This window comes from Vanacampus margaritifer, chromosome 19 (genome assembly GCF_051991255.1).
Source record: "Vanacampus margaritifer isolate UIUO_Vmar chromosome 19, RoL_Vmar_1.0, whole genome shotgun sequence".
Taxonomy (NCBI): domain Eukaryota; kingdom Metazoa; phylum Chordata; class Actinopteri; order Syngnathiformes; family Syngnathidae; genus Vanacampus; species Vanacampus margaritifer.
The window spans coordinates 5,022,072-5,047,105 of NC_135450.1; the positions used below are offsets into that span (position 1 = coordinate 5,022,072).

The 25,034-nt window shown below is 39.6% G+C and overlaps 2 protein-coding genes across 2 annotated transcripts in view; both read left to right on the top strand.

Moving 5' to 3' along the window:
• The window catches only part of emilin1a (elastin microfibril interfacer 1a), a 40,463-nt gene extending 35,039 nt beyond the window's left edge, over positions 1-5,424 (top strand). Inside the window, exon 12 of the mRNA XM_077553242.1 lies at positions 3,027-5,424. Coding sequence (XP_077409368.1) covers positions 3,027-3,346 — 320 coding nt within the window. The 3' untranslated portion in view covers positions 3,347-5,424. The remainder of the gene's footprint in view (positions 1-3,026) is intronic.
• Positions 5,425-5,887: 463 nt separating this feature from the next.
• ankef1a (ankyrin repeat and EF-hand domain containing 1a) lies at positions 5,888-19,565 on the top strand. The gene is made up of 10 exons (XM_077553244.1): positions 5,888-5,992; positions 7,677-7,912; positions 9,000-9,161; positions 11,621-11,820; positions 13,659-13,808; positions 13,921-14,044; positions 14,112-14,913; positions 17,059-17,285; positions 19,109-19,230; positions 19,323-19,565. The coding sequence occupies exons 2-10, from the start codon at positions 7,723-7,725 to the stop codon at positions 19,326-19,328; spliced, it is 1,983 nt and encodes a 660-aa protein (XP_077409370.1). The 5' UTR covers positions 5,888-5,992; positions 7,677-7,722; the 3' UTR covers positions 19,329-19,565.
• Positions 19,566-25,034: the final 5,469 nt, after the last annotated feature.

Sequence of the window (25,034 nt, forward strand, 5' to 3'; positions counted from 1 at the left end):
GGAGAGCGCACCCCCTGGGGACTCCCTCGTTCTACTGGGGGACTTCAACGCTCACGTGGGTAATGACAGTGAGACCTGGAGGGGCGTGATTGGGAGGAATGGCCCCCCCCGATCGAAACCCGAGTGGTGTTTTGTTATTGGACTTCTGTGCTCGCCACGGACTGTCCATAACACCATGTTCAAGCACAAGAGTGTCCATATGTGCACCCGGCACCAGGACACCCTAGGCCGTAGTTCGATGATCGACTTTGTAGTCGTGTCATCGGACTTGCGGCCGTATGTGTTGGACACTCGGGTTAAGAGAGGGGCGGAGCTGTCAACTGATCACCACCTGGTGGTGTGTTGGCTCCGATGGCGGGGTAAGATGCCGGTCCGACCAGGCAGGCCCAAACGTACTGTGAGGGTCTGCTGGGAACGTCTGGCAGAATCCCCTGTCAGAAAGAGTTTCAACGCCCATCTCCGGCAGAGCTTCTCCATTGTCCCGGGGGAGGCGGGGGACATTGAGTCCGAGTGGACCATGTTCCGCGCTTCAATTGTTGAGGCGGCCGATCGGAGCTGTGGCCGTAAGGTGGTTGGTGCCTGTCGTGGCGGCAATCCTCGAACCCGCTGGTGGACACCAGCGGTAAGGGATGCCGTCAAGCTGAAGAAGGAGTCCTATCGGGCCTTTTTGGCCTGTGGGACTCCGGAGGCTGCTGACGGGTACCGGCTGGCCAAGCGGAATGCGGCTTTGGCGGTCGCTGAGGCAAAAACTCGGACATGGGAGGAGTTCGGTAAGGCCATGGAAAACGACTTCCGGACGGCTTCGAGGAAATTCTGGTCCACCATCCGGCGTCTCAGGAGAGGAAAGCAGTGCACCGTTAACACTGTGTATAGTGGAGACGGAGTGCTGTTGACCTCGACTCGGGACGTCGTGAACCGGTGGGGAGAGTACTTCGAAGACCTCCTCAATTCCACCAACACGCCTTCCTTTGAGGAAGCAGGGTCTGGGGACTCTGAGGTGGGCTCCCCTATCTCTGGGGTCGAAGTCGCCGAGGTGGTTGGAAAGCTTCTCGGTGGCAGGGCCTCGGGGGTGGATGAGATCCGCCCCGGAGTTCTTAAAGGCTCTGGATGTTGTGGGGCTGTCGTGGTTGACACGTCTCTGCAGCATCGCGTGGACATCGGGGACGGTGCCTCTGGATTGGCAGACCGGGGTGGTGGTTCCCCTTTTTAAGAAGGGGGACCGGAGGGTGTGTTCCAACTTTAGAGGGATCACACTCCTCAGCCTCCCAGGTAAGGTCTATTCAGGGGTGCTGGAGAGGAGGGTCCGTCGGGAGGTCGAATCTCGGATCCAGGAGGAGCAGTGTGGTTTTCGTCCCGGCCGTGGAACAGTGGACCAGCTCTACACCCTCAGCAGGGTCCTCGAGGGTGCGTGGGAATTCGCCCAACCAGTCCACATGTGCTTTGTGGACTTGGAGAAGGCGTTTGACCGTGTCCCTCGGGGAGTTCTGTGGGGGGTGCTTCAGGAGTATGGGTTACCGAGTCCCCTGATACGGGCTATTCGGTCCCTGTACGACCGATGTCAGAGTCTGGTCCGCATTGCCGGCAGTAAGTCAAATTTGTTTCCGGTGAGGGTTGGACTCCGCCAAGGTTGCCCTTTGTCACCGATTCTGTTCATAACTTTTATGGACAGAATTTCTAGGCGTAGCCGAGGCGTTGAGGGGGTCCGGTTTGGTGGCCTCAGCATTGCATCTCTGCTTTTTGCAGATGATGTGGTGCTGTTGGCTTCATCAAGCCGTGACCTCCAGCTCTCACTGCAGCGGTTCGCAGCCGAGTGTGAAGCGGTTGGGATGAGGATCAGCACCTCCAAATCTGAGACCATGGTCCTCAGTCGGAAAAGGGTGGAGTGCCCTCTCCGGGTCGGGGAGGAGGTCCTGCCCCAAGTGGAGGAGTTCAAGTATCTTGGGGTCTTGTTCACGAGTGAGGGTAGGTTAGAGCGGGAGATCGACAGGCGGATCGGTGCAGCGTCTGCAGTGATGCGGACGCTGTATCGGTCCGTTGTGGTGAAGAAGGAGCTGAGCCGAAAGGCAAAGCTCTCGATTTACCGGTCGATCTACGTTCCTACCCTCACCTATGGTCACGAGCTGTGGGTCGTGACCGAAAGAACAAGATCCCGGATACAAGCGGCCGAAATGAGTTTCCTCCGCAGGGTAGCCGGGCTCTCCCTTAGAGATAGGGTGAGAAGCTCGGTTATCCGGGAGGGACTCAGCGTCGAGTCGCTGCTCCTCCACGTTGAGAGAAACCAGTTGAGGTGGCTCGGGCATCTGGTTCGGATGCCTCCTGGACGCCTCCCTGGGGAGGTGTTCCGGGCATGTCCTACCGGCAGGAGGCCCCGGGGACGACCCAGAACACGCTGGAGAGACTATGTCTCTCGGCTGTCCTGGGAACGCCTTGGGGTCCCGTCGGATGAGCTGGCTGAAGTGGCTGGGGAGAGGGAAGTCTGGGCTTCCCTGCTAAAGCTGCTGCCCCCACGACCCGACCCCGGATAAGCGGAAGAAGATGGACGGACGGAAGATTAGGTTTAGCATATGGCTCCAAAATATTTTTTAGAGGTCATGGGCAATTAAGTACAACCCCAATTTTAAGGAGTAATTATGAAACACAAAATTAGATATTTTTTCTTGTGCTCGTGTAGAACTTTTTTTTTTTTTTTTAAATGTTGCCAGGCTCAATGTTTGTGAGCAGTTTGGTGAGTTTTTGTTCATGTTTAGGCTTTCAAACTTGCGATGGTTTGTTGAAAATAATAGTAATTCCTACAAAAACAATTGAGACCTCAGGCCCTGATAAATCACAAGGCCATACATAAACCAGAGAAGTTGCAGTAATGAAATATTGCTTCATATTTTGCTTAAGATCAAACTGATCAAACTAGATCCAGTTATGATAAGACACAAAAATATTTTAATCCATTTTGTTGAATTGAGCACTAAAATATGCACTTTTGTGAGATGATGTGCTGTAATATCGAAATTCTTTCTTTTGCCCCGTAGGTTATTTCACAGCTCCAGTGAGAGGAAGGTACTTTTTCAGTGGAATCCTGACCGGCCATAAAAATGTGAAGATCGAGGCGGTGCTGTCCAAATCCAACACCGGTGTGGCTCGAGTTGACTCAGCAGGATATCAGCCTGAGGGCCTGGAAAAGCCCATGGCGGAAGCAAAACACATCCCTGGAGCTCTGGCGGTCTTTAACATCATCCTGCCCATGGAGGTGGGGGATACGGTCTGTATCGACCTGGTCACCGGCAAACTGGCGTACTCCTCGGAACCCTTGACCATTTTCAGTGGGATGTTGCTGTATGAGAACGTCTGATTGGATACACATTTTCAGAGCGTAGACTCTAACCAGGCAGTCATGGAGACTGAAATGATCCAAGAGGGTCTTTAGAGCATGCAAGGGTTCTTTCAGGGAATTGCATATTTTGAACTTTAGACATCAGGCGTAAATAAAAATGCTTCCACTTCTGAACCAATCATTTGTACTCTGCAGCTTTAAAGAGTTTTTATTTTATTTTTTTAAAGCGTTGAGGTTTTATGGAAGAGGATTAGGGCCAGTGAAGGGGAATAAAAAAAAAAGGGTCGGCAAGATTCTCACTTTAGTCTCAGAATTCTGACTTTAAAGTGAGAACTCCGACTTTAATCTTGGAATTCTGACTTTAAAGTGAGAACTCCGACTTTAATCTCGGGAATTTTGACTTTAAAGTGAACATTCTGACTTTAATCTTATTCTGTGTCGCATCAGTGTCAGAATTCTGACTTTAAATTGAGAATTCTGACTTTAATCTCAGAATTCTGACTTTAAAGTGAGAGTTCACTTTAATCTGTGTAGTAATCCTTTTGCCAATCAAAATGAATCACCATGGTTACCTGTGGGTTGCTGTTTTGACGCGTGGTTCAATGACGAAGATTCACTCCAGTTCCGACTTTAAAATGATTTATTTACTTAGTTAGTTCAAATTTGTTTCCACTTGGGACAGAAAACGGGATTCCATAATGACCAGACACAACATGATCTCAGTCCGACCACGGTCTAAAACTGTTTGCTTCTCCCACGGGTTACCCCTGAGACTCATCATCCCATTGATTAAGTAGTCTCGGGCCAGGGCAAATGGACACGAAGAGGTTTAACAAATAGACAGGTAACAGAAATAGCTCTTACACTCATAATTCTGACTTTAATCTCAGAATTCTGACTTTAAAGTGAGAATTCTGACTTTGTAACGTAGAGCTATGAATTGTGGAAGTCAGAAAGTAAGAATTCTGAGAATAATATTCTTAGAATTCTGAGAATAATATTCTTAGAATTCTGAGAATGAAGTCAGAATTCTTACTTTAAAGTAAGAATTCTGAGAATGAAGTGAGAATTCTGAGTCTGTGACATAGTGCTATGAATTGTGGGAGGAAGTCAGAAAGTAGTTATTCTTTTTATTTTCTCCAGAAAAAAAAATAAATAAATAAAATAAAAAGAAAGTAGTTATTCTGAGAATAGTATTCTTAGAATTCTGAGAATAAAGTCAGAATGCTAAGAATAAAGTCAGAATCGTGCCAGCCAACCTTTTCTTTTTCTCTCTTCACTGGCCTTAATCCTCTTCCTTAAAGTCTTGATATAATTGACAGAAGCCACTTTTTGGTTATCTGACAAATCCGTCTTTCTTGCCAAAACTTGAATATTAGTGATATCATACCCCTCAGGTGCCTTTTTAATGAAATAAAAGGGGGTAAAAGCGAGTTTCCGTGTTATCCACCCACAGCATACAATTCATTCATGTTTTTGCCATTTTCACACGCATTTTTCTCTCTAATGATTGCTATTCATTTCATGCTGACGTTTGCAATGTGACCACAAGCAGTTTCCGAGAACCATGATGCAGGAAGCCAACTGTCCTACAAAAATGCGGAGGGAAATAAGTAGGCGTGTGACACAGATTAAACCACTATTCTTTGCAGGAAGAGCAAAAGTGAAATTGTCCACAATTCATCTTGTTGGAGACCACAGAGGAAAGAGCAGGGCAGAAAGGGGCAAAGATGGGAATTCTGTGTATTGTTGTGGACAATCAGTGGAAAACTTTCCACTGATGGTCATTGAAGTAAACATCCTAAAATGAAATTAAAATAAACAATGCCTTCATACAAAGTATTTTTTGCATAAATAAACTGTCATGATGGGTAAGATATTGTTTGTATTATTTTCACTTGATAGAAACATCCCCTTGTCATTCATTGTTGAGAATGGGATTTTTTTTCAAGGAACTGTACACTCTTGAAGGAATGTAAATATTTTTTAAAGCATTTTATCATATATTTTTATGTGCTACCACTTCACCTTGCAAGGTACTGTACATGTTTTTATATGTTGTGTAATATGTGTGCCAAATACAAAATACACTTACACATGGGCTCTGGCACTATGACTTTATTCGGAATTTGTCACTTTTATTGTACAATTACCATTTTAGACCTTTTGTAGGGGAAGAGACTCACAACAAAGTAACAAATGACTAACAATGAATGGACTATACTTCTGTTTGCACAGCAGTGATAAGAACATTACATCAAGTGGTTCAAGCTATGCTCATTTACCGCCGTGCTTTACTGTTTATTTCTTTTCTATTTTTATGGGCGAGAAGGGGCCCTAAGGTAAGTTCGATTGAATGTTTTGACTTTCGGTTTTGTCCCGTTAAGGGTGCGCCACGGCGAGTTACTTAAATGTGGCGTTTCTTGCTCTGAACTACAGTGCCACCTTGCGGCCTAATACGGAAGTACAGCTGTTTGTCCACTGAATCAATATAGCCTACTGTACACAATCTTCACATACTCGTTTGTGTTACTGTATTATATATACTCTTCGGAAGGGGGTATAGGGAAAGAAAGCGGGCACTTTGCTAAATACTTTCAATAATATATGACAGCTCATTCTTTGACTATCATTGTAGTGGAAACAAAGTCACATCTACAGAAGGTAAGTTGATCACCACAAGTGCGACCTTGACCTTGAATCTGTAACCCTACCTGAATTGCTTGGGCATGTAAGGTGAGAGACATGAGAAGAGGTCTTGAAACGGTTTAGAAGTAATATGTTGTGCGCCGTGCAGGTATTTTAACAGCAATCATTCTTTACTTTTTTAAGTACATGAGCAGAACCAGTTTCAATTTTGCCGGTTTCATTTTTACATAAGTACTTCTAAACTACAGTTTGAGTACTTTTGCCACTTGAGTAAAATGGCCATTTCACCAATGTGCCACATTGTATTGCTGGGATTTAAGGCGCGTTTCGTTGCTATGGAGACGAGTTCCGCCTCTTCAACTAAGGAAACAATTACAGGAAGGCCAAGTACGCTTTGGAAATGAAGTACTGTATAGCCGGCTGCTTGGAGTTATGGATGGAAGACGACATGTTGATAAAAGCGAAGGTTTTTGAGAATGTGTTAATGCTAAATGGACTAGCGCGTTCGTAGTGCAGGTGAGTGCAGTCGTGATTGAATCTTACCTTTTCTTATTGTTAAAATTGCATTCCAATATAGTTTTTTTTTTATGGATTCCATTTAAAATATATGCCTCAAGCAGATATGATTGGCATGGGTAGGAAACTATCAAAATTACTGCTGCTCTTGATTTTCTTCGTCTCGTCCTGATGACGTCACATTGCTGTAAATTACGGCTGAATACAGTTGCGTCATAGTGATTTAGGAACATGACGTCACCACTATCATACTCTTGCGTCTATCTCTGCTTACAACAGCTGTGCAGAAATGTCAGTCCAGCCAGTAAACAATTAAAGTGTACATTCCACCATTCTAAATGATCCTCATACCACCACAATGAAACGCACTCATTATCCAGCAAAATAAGATGAAATGACCTTTTTACTTCTATACAAGTGGATCAGTGCCACTTCAGCAGGTCGAGGTTGAGTTATACTATATACTCTAGATGTGTTTCATGCTTTTTATATGAAATGATCATATATTGTGCGTTCTTAAAAGCAGTTGAGTAATCATTACTTTTATTAATTTGACTTATTATGGTAAAGTACATTTTTACTGCTTACAGATTTTCAACACCCTAACTAATTTTTAAAATGAGAGTCCCCACACAAAGAACATTTTTGTCGTGTGTATTTTGATTTTCTAACGTTACTTGAGATGATCAACCTAACAATACTGCAGTTCGCAAACTTTCTACATAGAGTACCCCCCACCCCCACCACCACCCCCACCCCCTAAATGCTGTTGTAATGGCCAACATTAAAATTAGTAATGTTTGAAACCACATTGCTTCAGATGGATAACTAGTAGGCTACAAGTACTGGGTACGGATACCACTAGAATTTTTGACATGTAAAATTTTAACAGCAAAAATTAAAATTTTAAATTTAAAAATCATGAGAGATAATTTTACAGAAAGACCTATGTATGCTAATATAGCATATTTTGCCTCAAAAGTGCATGAAATAGATGGCAATATTCTATTCTTGTTGGCCGCAAGTACCAATATCTTGAAATAAGGTATTAGCCAACTTTTGACAATCACTGCGATATTGTATTTTCCACTAAACATGAGTCTTCTACCCCAACCCAGATGGCTGAAGAAGACTATGAATTGATGATAGCTCATTATTTGTAAAACATTTTTCTCGTCATCAGGTTTTGAGCCGCTTGGCATTTGCAGTTGTCTGTGTTGAACGTAAGCATGACGGGAAGGGAGGTAGACATCCGCCTGCAGGTGCTGCAGATCTACCGCTTGCTGCAGTACATCCACGAAAATGATGAGGCACAGATTGAGATGATGGTCAACCTCGGGGTGGACAACCTCATTAATCTCACAGAGCCGCAGAATGGAACCGGGGTACTTCACATGGCGGTTGCAGCCAACAATCAGGGTAATGACTTCTACCTTTGCTCGGTCAGTCTTTCTCCTCAATATCCCAGCTGACTTTTACAGAAGCGTATCGCAATCAGTTGAGAAAAAAATTTAGATTCGTTTTTTGTGTGTAATTTTTTTTTAAATTTCTATTTTCAGAATATTTTTTTCTGTTCACTGCATTTTTTTCTGTCATAAAAAAATATTTAAAAAAAACAGCAGGAAAAATATTCAGAAAAAAAAGGAAAAACTAGACTAAGTGCAATTTTCTGGAGAAATTGTGTGGGAATGCTGAAAGCTGAATGCTAATAGCTGAATGCCAAGATTTGAATGCATGTGGAATGCTAATCAAGTAAATTGAGAGATAAATTATGAAATTACGACATACTGGTTACAGGACAATGCACTTTACAAACTGTGCCACCTGTGCCATCATTACCTCGTAATGATGATAAGTTATATGTATGGAAGTGGGAGTGGGAAGTGATACAAAAAAAGTTCAATGTCTGCCCCATTCAAAATGAATGGGGAAAAGTTGATATTTAACGTTAAATTGAAATACTGTAAGTAATGTGGAATCAGACAATATATACTATATAATATATAATATATAATTTTTGAAGCAAGTTGAAATTTGAACAGTGTAAATCGGAAGTGTTATGTGGGAGTTGTTACACGGCAAAAGTGTGGAGAATAAAAATCACAATGACATATGAGATTCAGCATTCCCAATTACTCGGGAAAAACAGAAAAAAAGGGCGGGGGGATTATTTAAAAAAAAAACTGAAAACACATATTTTTACCTCTGAACTCCAAGTGACTTGTTGCAGACTCGATAATGGTGGACATTTTTCCACACTTAGTTCAGTTAAAAAAAAAGAAAAAGAAAAAAAATACTTTTTTCTGAATATCTCCCCCGACAAAAAAATATTCAGTAAAACAAAGAAATATTCAGAAAAACAGAAAATAAAGAAAAAATTGCACACAAAAAACAAAGCTCCCTGAAAAACAGGAATTTTGTTTTGTTTTTGTTTTTTAAGTGAACGCAATACGCTTCCGTAGTCTTTGAAGTGATTTGACGGACTTTTTAATCTCAATTTCCTCAGACCTGACCAGGTTTCTTCTCTCCCTGAGGGCGCACCCTGACGTCCGGGATAAGAGGGGCCACACGCCTATCATGCTAGCAACGGAACTGGGTAATGATGGCATCGTGAAAATGTTGGCGGACCATGACGCTGATATGAGCATCCAAGACAACGAGGGCAAAGGTGAGTAGGGTACTCGAACAGTGGAACCTCAATTTAATGTACCCACAACCAACAGACAAAAAAATAGTGTCCATCGCTTTGCACAGTACAGTAGCTTTCAAAGTATGTTAGTTACAGAACTGGCCAGTAAATGGCGCTGTTGTGTAATCAACAGATACAGACTGGTATCTGTATACAGTAGGCTAGCCAACTACGTCCATACCTGGCGACCATGTTAGCAAGGGCGGCATTAAATGTAGCCTAATGGAAAACGTAGACATTAGGTTAGCGCGCAGCTCAAAAAGCAGCATGACATATGCCTATTCATGTCTATGGCTGTTGTTTACTGGAGCGTGTATGTGTACACGTCTTTTAAACATGCTATTTTTGTTTTTGAAAGAGTTTCAAGCTTTTTTATGTTCATTTACAATAATTTGTAAAAACAATAATGTACTTAATTTGACATTTTTAGGCCATTAAAATGGTACAGTGGACCCCCACATAGCCTATTTTATTTAAAAAATATATTTGTGGTTGTTTTGCTTGTTTCCAACCATTTTCCCAATTTTTAATAGAAAGTGCATTTAATTATCAGCTGGGGTTTTCTTTTGCTTATTTATATTTTTTAAAGAACTATTTGTGTTAAAGATATATTTGTTTTCATTTTCCCAATGCAGGTAAATAGATGTTAAATTTCACTATTTGGGCCAGGTTTCATGCACTGTAAAAATAATAATAATAATAATCAGTAGTGATATTTACTTGAGAAAACCTAGTAATGTTTTTTTCACTCAGAAAATCTAAGTAATTTTTAAAAGGAGAGTTTTAAGTACATTTTCCTTTTTTTCTTTTTTTTTTTTTAAATTAAGCTACTCAAGCATTGAGGACCTTCAGCTTGGGAGACAGCCACTCTACCACCTGAGCCATGCCACTTCTTGTTGCTTGCCACTACATTGCTGGTGTGTCCAAAATGAGACCAAAAGGGGGTCTGTGAAGTACGAGGATTCCACCTGACACCAGCAATATACTAACACACAGCACGAGTGGCATCGCGTCTCCCAGCCTGAAAGTTGGGGGTTTATTCCTCAACCTTTGAGTAGCTTTTATTTAGTTTTAATAAACTGGTAAAATATAGAAATTACTTCGTTTTTTTTTTTTTTAAATTCTTTACTATTTTTTTTCAAGCAAATATTACTATTTATTTATTTATTATTTTTTATTATTTTTTTATAGTGCACTGAAAGTTCTACAGGAATGTATCACAGGTTGGTAGGTTACTGCAGCCATGGACACTTGAGAGTCTGGTTTCTGTTTGCTAATTGCGGTAAAAGGCGAATGCTGGAACTACGTACTGTAGATGAACGTGGAAACCAAAATCGAAGTAATACATGCATACCATTTTTGTAAAATATTTAATCAGTGTGTTTGCGTACCTAATGAAGTGGCCTGTTTTTGAGTGTTTTACTTGTAATGCTAGTCTTTAACAACCAAAGGTAATAGATTGGCCTGGGGTTACACCACTGCATTTAATTCAAGCTTGATTGCAAAGGATCAGGTTCCTAATGGATGTGTTTTCCATCTTAAGTGAGATCAATAGGTTTATTTGAAGGCACTGCTTGGTCGTCCAGCTCATCAAAATGCAGGGCGAGTCTCATGAGATATTGATGAGGCTGCGGTAACTCAGACAGTTTCAATCAGAGAGCCTAAAGCCCTTCTTTGGGACCATTTATAAGCTGTCACACTAATTACGCAAAGTATCATCAGTGCTATTAATGACTACTGAAAGTTGCACTTTTTGAGAGTCATTGGGAGTGTCGGATTGAAGGACAGAGGCAAATAGACGGCAGCCAAAAGTGTACTGTACGGGTAGATGTAATTACAGATCAGCCGCTACTGGTGAACCTCTTCTGTGAAACAGTGAGTAACCTGATAGTCAGGCCTTTTCTCCTCCAGGATGAATGTCTGAATCCTCGTATTGCACTTTTCACTGAGACTTTCAATATGTGTTTGGCTAAGCATGTTTTCTTGTATAGTGGAACTGTTAAGGTTGAGCAAAACGTTTTATTGGGGTTGTTCCATGCCAAATCACCAAGTGAGTTTAACCAAGCATATTTAAATTTTAATGAAACTCGGTGTTCTTGTTTATAATGATGGCACAATGCTAAAGATTTTTTTTTAAAAATTGTCAATCGGCGTAGGGGTTTTGGAGCTATGGCCTACTGAATAACTGTTGGTAGTAGTTAGCAAAATAGTAACTTAGCACGTCGTTAATTGTGCTGGATAACCGCTGATGCGAATGAAAGCTCTCAAGTTCTTATATATTGGCGAAAAGCTGACTGAAGGGCAAAACTGTTTTGTTCTTTTAACATTTAAAGGGCTAACATGACAGCTGAATACATATGACAAACAATATAGCTGCTAGTGACGACCAAGCTAGCCAGGAAATGCTGAACATGTTCATCTTTCTCCCCGCACTTTAGGGGTTCTATTCTACTGTATCTACCCGACAAGGCGGCACACACGTTGTCTGCAGATGGTGCTGGAGTATCAGGCAGACGTCAACAATGTATCATCGCAGGGGACTCACGTCTTTCAGCTGATGTGCCAAAATGCCAAAGACTGCGCTCCCATGTGTCACATGATGCTGGAGAAAGGGGCCGACCCCAATGCAACAGATGAGGTTCATATTTAGATGGAGGTTAGGGAGGAGAGGGGGAGCCTACAATTGTTAGCAGAATGTTTTGTGTACGCACTATTAATTGTTAAGGGTAGCATGTCTCCTGTTTATCTTGGGGGGATAGGTTCCACAGCTGAAAATTATATGGAAAAATATAATATATGGTCTAAAAAACGTATTTAAACCTCTTCAAAATATTGCAGTAAAACATTTTCTGTCTTCATTAGCACTTGTTTATTAGCATTTGTTCTCCCTCTTGCTTGAACAAATGTCCAAATAATAATTTGTCACTTTCACATGAATTTATTGTAAAATTGACACATAAAAGACGGTAAAATGTAAACATTCTCTATTATAACACCAAATTGTTCAACCAAGCCATATCATTTTGTCTAACAAAAGTCTGATAGCTTGATGCTAACAATGCAAAACAGAAGGGCTAATATACATTAGCATAGATGTTATGGCAAATATTAATTTTGAAAACAGTCTTTCCCAAACTTTATCGATCCAAAACAGCAAAAATACTTAAATAATAACGGTTTACCCACAAATTTGACTTCATGTGAAATCAACGCATGTTAATTTGGAACACAGCTGATATATTCGCAGGAAGCCACGACTTAGGCCTATTCTGTTATAAAAGGCAAATGGTTTATTGTGCTTTTTACTATCTAATAGAAACACAATTTGTTGTTCTGACAGTTATCAATGTTTGACAAAAAACAATACTTCAAGTATTTATTAGCCCTTGTTTGCTCTCTTGCTTGAACAGATGTCAAAATAATAATGTGACACTTGAATTTATTGTAAATTTGACACGTAAAAAAGGTAAAACTTAAAACATTGTATATTTTAACACCAAATTGTTTAACCAAACTATTTAATTTCATACAACAAAAGGCTGCTAGCTTACTGATAACATTAGGCAAAACAGAATAGCTAACATACATTAGCGTAAATACTGCAATTATAAAACTTTGAAACCAGCGTTTACCAACATTCATTGAGCCAAGACAACAAAAATACTTGCAGGAAGCCATGACCTATTCTGCTTTATTAAGTGGCAAAATGTTTATTGTGCCTTCTACCATACATTTTTACATTGTTATGCCTTTTATGGACCCCAGGAAGATTAGCTTTTGCACTTTGCAAGAGCTAATGGGGATTCAATAAACCAAGCAACAAACACATAGAAGCACATTTTATTGTTCTGTCTGTTACTATAAGATGAAGACTGTATATTAACTCATTCATTGCCATAAATTCATTTAACAGAAAAAACATTATTAAAAATTAGGGGCAAGAGGAGATTACAATTTTTGATTTTTAATTAATCGCATGACTTCACTAGTTAATTCAGGATTAATCAAAATGTTATATCAGTTCTAAACGTACAATTAAAAAATTCTAGGATTTCATACTCTTGTTAACAAAAATGGGGAAAAATGTTAAACTAATAGAAATAGTTAAAATGAAATGTTGACGTTTCAAGCTGTCAATGGCAATGAATGAATAATAATTTTAAAAAAAGATAACAAATTCACGCCGTCAGGCAATTAAAGTTTTTAATCGTAATTAATCGCATGACTTCACTAGTTAACTCGCGATTAATCACAAATTTCATATCTGTTCTGAATGTACAATAAAAAAATGTCTAGATTTTCATACTCTTGTTAACAAAGTGGGAAAAAAATAGAAATAGTTCAAATTATTTTTTGACGTTTATAGCCGTCAATGGCAGTGAATGAGTTCATTTATCCATCCATCCAGCCATTTTCTATGTTTTGTAATGATAGGGGAATTTACTGTATGAGTATTAATATTCTACTTATCCTTAGAAAACTGGTGTGACAGCGTTGATGGAGGCTGCCAAAGCCGGATCCCTGGAGCTTGTCAGAGACATTCTAAAAAGGGGGGGCAACCCCAACGCCCTGGACCAAAAGCGCTTGTCAGCGGTGCACTATGCCGCCATGGGGGGCTTTTTTGAGGTGAAACATCCCCAGCAGCCATTCGAGTTCCGTACAGAATGATATGTTTGAAATATGCTCTTTTCGATTGCAAACTGCCATTTTTTCTTATGTGACGTTTTGCATCTTACAGGTGATTGTGCTGCTGTCTGCATTCAAAGCAGACATGAGTGTGATTAATGTGGACGAGTGCACAGCTCTCCACTTTGCCGCTGCAACGGGTAACGTCAATTGCTGCAAGTTCCTGGCTCAGAGAGGTATGACACATTTGATCAATGGTGCCCATTTGAGGACCGTGCGGTGATGCGTGTGCTTTATGTTCAGGTTGCAACGCCAAAATAAAAAACCACGATGGTCTTCTTCCGCGTCAGATCGCCAAAGATGCTGGTTTCAAACCGGCTGTCAAGGAGCTGAAGAAAGCTGAGAAACAAAAGGCCAACACCGATGAGTCGGTCCTGACGGACGTGTGGGCTCTGACCCTCCACGACTGGTCCAACGAATACCAGCGGGAACTGATGCAAGCGTTTGAGAGCGATAAGGTTCCCTGTGAAAAATTTGCCTCGGTTTTAACAACGTTACAAGCTCCGGTCACCCAAGAGCAACTTGAGCTAGTCATCTCGTTCCACGGAATTGGGAGAGATCCTACGATAAACCTTTCTGACTTCATCAAAGGTGTCAGCTACATCAAGAAACCATACCTCCTCCTCTCCTATATCCCCAAGAAGAAAAAAGGTGGCAAGGGAGGGAAGGGGAAGAAGAAGAAGCCCAAATTTGTCCTCCCTATGCCTATTTGTACCCTCCCACCGGAGTTCAGGCCCCGGCGGGAGGACGGAGGCCCACCGGAATACTTGATGGAGACCTACAATACCGCAGACACCCGACAACTGGATGACGATCTTTCATCGGAACATCCCGTAGTTGATGACACTGCCTGGTACACAGAGAGGCCAGACAAGATCTACCTCAATATCAACTACCTCGTGAAGAACGGCGATATCGAGTCTCTGGAAGTGGCTTTCAGTCAAAGGATTCCCGTGGATGTTCTAGATCCGTTTTACAAGACCCCGCTGATGGTGGCCTGCTCCATCGGAAACTCCGAGGTGGCTAAGTACCTCCTCGATAATGGGTGAGGAACAACCGTCTCTAGCGTTGGTCATTACCAAATTAGAGCTTTTTAGGGCTGTGCACTCCCTATAGGAATTCTTATTATTAAAATTCGAAAACAATCGTATTTTTGAGACCCTAAACATGAACAAAAACTCACCAAACCTTACACATACACCAAGCCCTGCTAAAAATTATTTTTGATTTTTTTTCTACACAAGTACAAAAAAATAGAGGGTTAATGGATCCCTATTCCGGTATGTTTAACCTACAGCTGCGAAAATTGGTAGGCACATATCTTCGGTAGCCATTTCCAAAAATGTACAGGAAGGGAGCTACTGTATGAGTTATTCAATGTTCAATTTTGTCCCATTTTTTGTGGTCATATTTTTGCCCCCTTATCCTCGATGTTTAACCTGATTGGCTTCAAACTTGGGCCGTACCATCTCAACACCTGGGACAACTACAGGGGGAAAAAATATATATATTTTCGACATACTATATGATGGGGAGTGGGGCATCAAATTTTGCATTTCATAATTCCTTCTTAACGAAGCATTCTCGGTTATACGTTTCAGCTAGATCCACAAAAGTTTGGAGGCCCACACAGCCCACAACATAGAAAAAAGTATTTTGTAGCCATTCGTATGCTAATACTAACAGGAAAAATGCCATTTTAATTTACTTTAGAATTTTGTCAAATTTTTGGGGCCTTTTATAGAGGTTATATTCTACGTATTAGGGCCACATATAAATATAGATATTTTTTGTTAAAATGTGAATTTACTTTTACATTTATGTGTCCAGAATTCTTATTTACACATTCAAACATTTAGGTATTTTTTGTACAAGTAGCTAAGTTGCTAAGTTGATGTGTCGAATCTGCTGCTCTCTTCACTAGCATTTACCTAATGTATGCTAGCATCTGATTGGTTAGTGTTAGTCAGCTGATAGGGGATCAGGAAGGGCTGTGCTCTAGCTGTCATGTATGACGAGTAAAGTTTAAATTAAGAATGAATCCGTCTCCATCCTTTGTTTTCATTTTATAAACAGTGTCCCATTAACCACCAAAAAATCCTCACATTAGACTATAGCTATGCCACGTGTATTTGTTGTAAGTTTCTGAGTTGTTTTTTTCTCGCAAATTTGCCACTTTATAAACTTGCAAATTTGCCACTTAAGAAAAAAATATTTTGGTTTTTGGCCTAATACATCGTTATAATATTCTAACCAAGTCCTTCTAGAGAATGTTTTCGATGTCCTCAAACTTTGCATGTTTCATCTAAAGATGTTTATGATGAAAAGGTTGGATTTAGATGTTTCCGTCCTCCAACACACCTGATTCTGTTTTTCCAAATGACCCATACACTCCAATTTTTTAGCAAAACACCTCTGGTTGAAAGTTTCACCTGTCCTAGATCTAAGAAAAATGAAAGGGATATGAAACTGCCCAAGACCTACAATAAAGTATTTTGAAGTCATGCGCTAGACTTAACTATATTAAGTTACTGTATTGATTTAATTTTTAAATTTGGTAACATTTTTGCCCTTAAATGTCATATTTTAACCAACTCCTACAAAATGCATGCAATCGTCTTGAAACTTTTGTTATTTAATCTATAGACGTTTAAAATGAAAAGTTAGCGAAAGCTTGAAATTAAATAATAATAATAACAATAATAATAATAACAATCATAAATAAATAATAATAATAATAAAGGCATGAAAATATCTATAAGCATAGATAGATTTGAAATGTTACAGTTGTCCCCTTTACATTATGGACTAAAAACACCGTTTTAGGATGCTTAACCTACAGTTTCTTTATATTTCAAAATAAAAATCCGTCATGGAAATGGAATTATTGCATTGCGTGGTCAAAATATAGGAAATAAGAATTATTTCAGTGACATTTTAACATTCCTAACTGTCAATTCCAAACAAAAGTGTAAAAATAAAACAAAATGAATTCAAATCCCCTTTTAGTGATGCATGTGAATGCAAGTGAATTCTCTTGAGCGTTAAGTATTCCTTGCCATGTTGACAATTGAAATTCAAAATCATTGTATGACTTTTGAGGCATATGTTGTTGTTTAAATGTGTAAGGCTTAGGGTTAATGTGTTGAAGTCGTGTAACGAAATCCCGGTACGGTTGTGTTCCGAACAGGGCCACGGTGGATATTTGTGACCAGTTCCTGTGGACGCCGCTCCACCATGCTGTTCAATCTGGCAACGCGGAAATATTGGAACTTTTGGTGGAGGCCGGAGCAAACATAAACGCTCAGACCATCACGGGGACCACACCCCTCATGCTGGCCATTGAGTGCATGCACCTTTCCTGTGTTGAGTTCTTCTTTGCGGCTGGTGTCAATCTTTTCATGGAGAATAAGAAAGGTGTGATTTTCACTCATACATCAGAAATCACCATTATAAATAATAGGGATGTTTGGTACTACTTTTTTCCAAATTTTTCCCAGTACAAGTAGTCACAGATACCAAGTACTGATACAGCTAGTACTTTTGATGCATAACATTTCCCTGACAGATAATTTTACAAAACACATTTTTAAAATTTTCATAAATTTTTTTTTAATTAATTTCAAATTTTTATATATTTTTTTTTGTATAAATGAAATGTAATTTTTTCATGTATTTTAAAATTGTAATATATCCCTATATATACACAAAATATCACATTTTTTCACATTTCTAAATTCTAGTTCCTGATCGTAAAACGGCCACTGGTATCGGCCGCTGTCGTGAGTACCGATACCATAAAATAAGGCCAGGTATCAATATCAATGCCTGATATCAGGGCTCGTGCATTCCTAATAGTGAGAAAGGTTTTGTTAACATTTCACAAATTCAACATGATTAAACTTTTAGATAAAATTAAACAAATCCCTAAAATGAAACCAATATAGTTCAGGATGCTGTTAATATTTTTAAATTAATTTGCCGAATAACGAACAATTGAAATATCATTCATCTGTTCCAGTGGTTGAACTTTGGCCTTCATAATCATTAAATCTTTAAATATTGTGCATGCAATGTTTTAAGTGCCATTTTAGTCTACTTAACTGTCATGTAAGGGCAAAATTAAGTTAAACATAAACTGTTGTTTTTATTCAAATTTAAATTGAATAATAATAATACTTGCCAAATAGTTAGGGATTGGTGAGTACTGATACCATTTATTGTATTGGGCTCATATCTGTCCCATTTGAAGGTATCGGTACTCGCAACAGCAGGCCGATACCAGTGGCCGTTTTGCGGTCAGGAAGTAGAAATTAGAATAATAGAAAACTGATTTTGTGCAATTTAACTCATTCACTCCCAGCCATTTTCACTGAAGCAACCCCCTTCGCTCCCGGCTTTTTTAAAACTGGATTTTGCCAGATTTTGCAAGGTCCACAGAATATTCTGTTCTATTGCTATAACAACATGGAACCTACCAAAAGAAAGATTAGAGTCTTATTTTTTCAGGAAAAAAGGTACATTTGTATCCGTTTCCATTTCGCAGCAGTTAGCTTAAGAGTATAGCTAAATTTCATCATTATTCACAAACCTGTTAAAAACACTGTCAAAAAGAGCTTGTTGCAACATGGCCCTGGTTGATCGCTTATACTCTGCTGCCACCTGCTGGCCGTTTTTGTAATAAATACCATTGCATTAAGCGACCTCTTCATGTCAAAAGGTGTATCAGTCTTCTACATGCACTAGCATAAAAAAAAAGAAAAAACGTACGTTTTTGGGAGTGCAGGCCAAACTATTAAAAAACTTATTTACTGTATACATTTTTGAGTTTAAATGAGTTAAAGGGAACATGCTATGTTTTGGATATATAGGGATATATTACCATTTTAAAATACATTTAAAAATATATATATATACACAAGTAAAAATATATATATAAAAGTTAATTAAAAAATGTGAATGAAAAATGTAGTAGTAGAAGTAGTTTTTTTCATTAAAATTACCTAACATTGTTTTTTGGGGGAAATGTTATACATCAAAAGTGTTAGTGCTAATTTTATATTTATTAATACTCAAGAGTTGAGTACTCGTACAATCATTGTCGTTAACGCTTTATGATACTTAGAATGTTAAAAATTGTTTGGATTTAAGGTTCATTTGTCCTGAAAATATCGGTTGAGCAAAATTTTGCAACCTTGAAAGCGGGTCTGTATGTGGCTATTTTTTTCTTGCTCTTTTAGAACAAACCTGCCTTGAAGTAGCCACTGCATTTGGTGACGGTGCCATATATCAGTTGGTCAAAGACACGTTTGAAGCCATGCCTAAACCAAAAAACAAAGGAAAAGGGAAGGGGAAAGGAAAGGTACCCAAGTTACACATTTGAATTCTTAACCTTCCGTTTGAAGTGACACTTTTAAAAACTTTTAATATTTCTGTGTTCTTTTTGTGTGACAGAAATAATTCTCCATCTGCCGCTCTTGGAACTCATTCACCCCGACTGTGCTTCCCTTTCTGATCTTTCTTCATCTTGGTCTGCTGCCAGCTGTTATGCAATACATTTTCCTTCAGCTGCATTTGTCTTTAAATAAAATCATACTTTATTTTTTTATTTTTTACAGCAAATCATCTCACCCAACTTTTCAGCTAATGGGGAAATAATGTTTTATGTGTTGATAAAATTTCTGATATAGTCATCAACTTGGGAAGTGAAAGATCTTCAGACTAGTACATTGAGTCCCATCTATGCCACCTCATGTCTAGGCCGCAATAACGTTAAACTTTCATGTCAAGTAGGGGGCCATAAAATGTCACCATGCGGGCCGTAAATGGCCCCTGGACCACATGTTTGAAACCTCGTATGTTCAGTATAATCATTTCTAACATGCTTCAAAGTTAAAACATTGTGGATAAGCAGTTGTCAGGTTGAGTCAACCTAGAACATTTCAACAATAGACAAGGAAGGAAGACAAGTGACTTAGGTTATTTTTACTCGTGAGGAGAACAGAGACTCTCCCAAGCCCTCTCTTTTTATTATTATTTTACAGGGTGTTCCGACAACAAAATGTTTGTCCTTATCTTGTGCACCACAGCACCACATCATCTGCAAAAAGCAGAGATGCAATGCTGAGGCCGCCAAACTGGACCTCCTCAACGCCTCGGTTGTGCCTAGAAATTCTGTCCATAATAGTTATGAACAGAATCTGTGATTGAGTAGAGTCCAACCCTCACTGGAAACGAATCCGACTTACTGCCGACAATACGGACCAAATTCTGACACCGGTCGTACAGGGACCGAACAGACCGTATCAAGGGGTTCTGCACCCCGTACTCCCCGAAGCACGCCCCATAGGACTCCCCGAGGGACATGGTCGAACGCCTTCTCCAAATCTACAAAACACATGTGGATTGCTTGGGCCAACTCCCCTGCACCCTCGAGGACCCGAGCTGGTCCACTGTTCCACGGCCGGGACAAAAACCACACACTCCATTGGCTCCCTGTACCTTAACATATCACTTTCAAGGTCTTCCTCCTCATTCACAAAGCCGACGATAACAAGGCTCCCCGCTACCTCTCTAGCCTGCTCCATTGCCACCCCCTTCCCATAGCCTCCGCTCCTCTGCTGCCAACCTCTTGTCTCCACCTCACCGAACCAAGCACCGGACATGGGGTGACCGAGCCTTCTCCATAGCTCCCACCCTCTGGAACTCTCTTCCAAAACACATCCGTTACTGTACTGACATACCCGCCTCAAATCTCACCTCAAAACCCACTTTTTTAGAACTACTTTTAATCTCCGATTATTGTAATGAGTTTATTTTACATGATGTATTGTTGAGATGTTTCTTTTAGCTGTACATATTTAGAAGTCCTACATATATTTTTCTGCTGACTAATTTTTTTATCAGTTTTATTTTTGTAAAGTGTCTGAGTCTTTTGAAAAGTGCTATACAAATAAAATGTATTATTATTATTATTATTATTATTATTATAACAATGCTCTAATTTGGTGCAATTATCTGCATGTGAGTACAAAATACAAACACAGTGCCTTGCAAATTATTAGCCTCCTTGAACTTGGCTTCAAATATAAAGATAAAATGTGATTATTAATTTTTGGGTGAATTAATTAAGAAATTATTCACCCCCTTTTCTCTCAGTGCAGCGAAATGAATTCACACAAAAAATTAAAAAATACAAATCAAATTTTAGGCCTATATCTTTGTTTGAAGCTGAAATGTGGCAAAAGGTCAAACAATAAGTGCAACTTCTGTATGGCCATACGAAATAAATAATTTTATACACCACCATAAGAAATGTTTGGAAATCTATTTTGTGGAGTTTGCATTTCATGATCTTAGCAAAGGTATTGCTCAGAGGTCGATCTGACTTTGTTGTTCAGTCGTTTTACTGTACACCTCTCCGGTCTTGTCGCTAGAGGGCACTCTAGAGAGTTTCCAATCCGATACAGCCAGGAGTATATTTTTACATTTTTAAACAAATACGTTTGCATAATAATATATATGTATATATATATTTTTTTTTTACTTAATATTATTATTGTTATTATTATTAGTATTGTTGCTACTACTACTACTAATATTTTCACAAGTCCAAAATAAATTTATCAACACCACTGCCCTCACTTTTTATTTTTAAATTCTGATGATGAGGTGCAGCAACACTGCACCTCAGGCAATATGGCAGTCCAGAATTAATTTGACAGCAGTAATTCAAATAATGTACTAATCTTGGCGTTTCCATTAGGCTGTTGCTGCACCGTGTTTACAGATAGCGACCACAACAGAACCGAAGACTCCTAAGAGGCAGTCAAAGAGCATCATCCAGCACAACAGTGGCATCACCTCAGGGAAGAACAACACTCGAGATATCAGCTTTGTGGCAAAAACGGTAGGTTTCAATATGACTTGTGTTTGGTTTGCCTATGCTGAAGCATAGAACATTCAGAAGTCTTATGTCTGTGCCAGGTTTGGGAAAAGCCACCATCAAAACGCCAGATGAAGTCCGAACTAGAGAGACAGCAGGCACTCCTGACACTCGAGACAGATTTAGATGACTTCATGTTTCTTTTCCGCCAGAATCACTAAAGGAAAGGAAAAATTGTGAGGCACCATATACTCTATTAAATATTCAACATAATTTTACCACGAAAAACTGGGGTTAAATGGGGAAAAAACATTTTGGGGAAAAAAAACGTCTGAAAAAACAAAATGTATCAAAATAGCTTTTTTGTCATATGGTCAGTAAATGTGTGTTCCGAGAAAAAAAAAAGATTTAAAGAAAAAAGATGTCACCATTAAGCATTTCAATTGCACATCCCTGATTTAGACAGACTAAAACAATAAAGTTGTTAAGTACTAAATAAGCAAAACATATTTGATAGCAAGTATTACATAAACAAAGCACATATATTTTATAATTATTATATATATTTATATTAAGAAACCTTACTAGTAAAGCAAACTAAAAGGGATACTTGATTCATTTAGCCATTTTCAGTGCAAAAGTGCATATTTTGTCTCGAATTAATTTGATAACTTGTTTTTTAAACAGCGCCACACGTTGGTGAAAGGGTGGCAATGCTGTCAAAGAAAAAGAGAAGTCTTTTACAGTTTGCAGCATTGCCACCTTTTGACCAACGTGTGGCGCTATTTGACAAACTTACCATTACACAAACTTCGGAATAAAATAAAATAAAATAAAATAAAACAAAATAAAACAAAATAAAATAAAATAAAATAAAATGAAATAAAATGAAATAAAGTAAAGTAAAGTAAAGTAAAGTAAAGTAAAGTAAAAAAATAAATAAATAAATAAAATAAAATAAAATAAAATAAAATAAAATAAAATAAAATAAAATAAAATAAAATAGCATGTATACAATACTAGATGTTCAGTGTGGATTCTGGTCTTAATTGACTTGTTTCACAAATTGTGCCAGTGCGGCTGACTCAACATTATTTGTATTATTATTTATCAGAAAGCATCAGAGATAGTGGGTGATATTTCTTTGTTAAATGCAGCATCCACACACGCTCCCATCATCACTATCGCCAGATAAAATTAGATTGCAGTGTCCTCAAGGTCCATGGGGACACAGTTATATAATCAAATCTACAGGCTGATAGGGGGAGTTGGATGGCTTTGAGCTTTGTGAAACAAGCCCTCGGCTTTTTAAAAATATATCCTCACAATATCATTGATGACAGGTAAGCAAATAGGAGTGTGAGAAACGACAAGAAGTGGACAGGACATGAGAGGGGGAGACGGATGTGTGTGTGTGTGTGTGTGTGTGGGGGGGGGGGGGTGTTAAGGGGTGCGTCGATGATGAAGCAGCGGAGGGTGACTCAGAGGAAATGGTGGGAATGGAGAAGCGGGCGGGTGGAGAGCGTGAGGGCTTTTGTGGCGCACAGGTCAGAGGGAGCGTGCTGGGCTGGTGGCTGGCCGTGACGCAGTGTGTCTGTCAGGGCGTGTCCTTGCACTTACACAGTCATGCAGCGCGGCATGGCTGCACGTACGTACGTAGCGCCGTATCCATACGTATTTCCTCTTTCAACACCAAATATAGGACTGCCTCATTTGTAGAAAATATGACGTGACTGTGATGTTTATCTGGACGAGTGGGCGCTCACGTTGAATTAAAAATGAGAGCGCATCTTCCTCTCTTCTCGTCTTCAGCCGCCCCCCCCCCCCCCCCCGCGCTGAGTATCAGTGTGCGCCCATCAGTGTGTGTTGCTGCGAAAAGCACTGCAGTCTCCCAGCACTCGCCCTGCGCCGCTTACTCAGCACTCCATCCCCAAACCACTCACTGGATCACTGTGCGTGTGTGTGTGTGATATGCTGTTCACTTGCATACCTGTATGTGTTGTTGCATTGCATTGGTTATTAGGGTTGTAACAATAACGGCAATATCATGATATCGCAATATTAAAACTGCCACACTATATCATCGTTGTTATGTCACGATATTAAAAGCAGCCAGTCTGTTAAAAAAGTTGGGTTGATTTCCATTTGTGCAATGCTAGCACCCTCTGGTGGCTTGCTTTTTTGGTGCAGTTTAATTTTAACAAGGCATGTTTTGGCCCTTCTATGTTTAAAATCCCCGCTAATGGTCAGATGAAGGGGAACGTAATATGCTTGTGAACAGGGTCATTATGTGGAGGAACCCTTGAATTAGCATGTAAGTGCCTCAATATATAAATTATGTTTGTATATTTTTTTATATATAATATATTCTTATAATATCTATCGTTACTGTAATGTACAAAAGCATAATATTGTGTGTATGTGTTTTTTAGACTTTTTTTGTATCGCCAACCTCCCCACAATATCGTGATAATTATCGTACCGTGACCTTCATATCGTGATAATATTGTATCGTGATGTTTGGATATCGTTACATCCCTATTGGTTATATACTGAGAGAACTGATACTGGTGCGCAGTAGCCTACTATATTTCTTCAAACAGTGACCAGGGATGTTTACTTACTTATTTATTTAAAATAAATGGTTTGTTGATTTGGTCACTAAAGAATTTACACCAGAATTTTTCTAATCACATATTCAATTATTCTTGGTTCCTATCATGCATTTTTGCACTGGCAATGAAAGCTGGCAAATGCAAATAAGTTTTTAAAGTCTAAATTAGTCACAAAAGACCAAAGCACTTAAAGGGATAGGCGAGTACCGATACCCTGGTATTGGTTTTAACTCGCGACGGTGGCCGATAATATCTGCTGTCACAGTATACAGTCTTCTTCTTTTCCTTTCGGCTTTTCGCTTCAGGGGTCGCCACAGTGAATCAGTTGCCTCCATTTAACCCTGTCCTCTGCATCCTCTGCCCTCACACCAACTACCTTCATGTCCTCTTTAACTACATCCATAAACCTCCTCTTTGGTCTTCCTCTAGACCTCCTGCCTGCCATTTGGAAACTCAGCATCCAATATACTCACTATGTCTCCTCTGGACATGTCCAAACCATCTCAGTCTGGTCTTTCTGACTTTATCTCCAAAGCCTCTAACATGTGCTGTGCCTCTGATGTACTCATTCCTGATTCTATCCATCCTGGCCACTTCCAAAGAGAACCTCAGCATCTTCATCTCTGCCACCTCCAGCTCTGCCTCCTGTCTTTTCCTGGCACTGTC

Excerpts from the sequence above, each read along its gene's own strand:
- ankef1a (XM_077553244.1), top strand. The coding sequence starts at position 7,723 with ATGACGGGAAGGGAGGTAGACATCCGCCTGCAGGTGCTGCAGATCTAC. Across the intron at positions 13,809-13,920 it reads CCATGGGGGGCTTTTTTGAG|GTGATTGTGCTGCTGTCTGC; the intron begins GTGAAACATCCC and ends TGCATCTTACAG. Across the intron at positions 17,286-19,108 it reads TTTCATGGAGAATAAGAAAG|AACAAACCTGCCTTGAAGTA; the intron begins GTGTGATTTTCA and ends TTGCTCTTTTAG.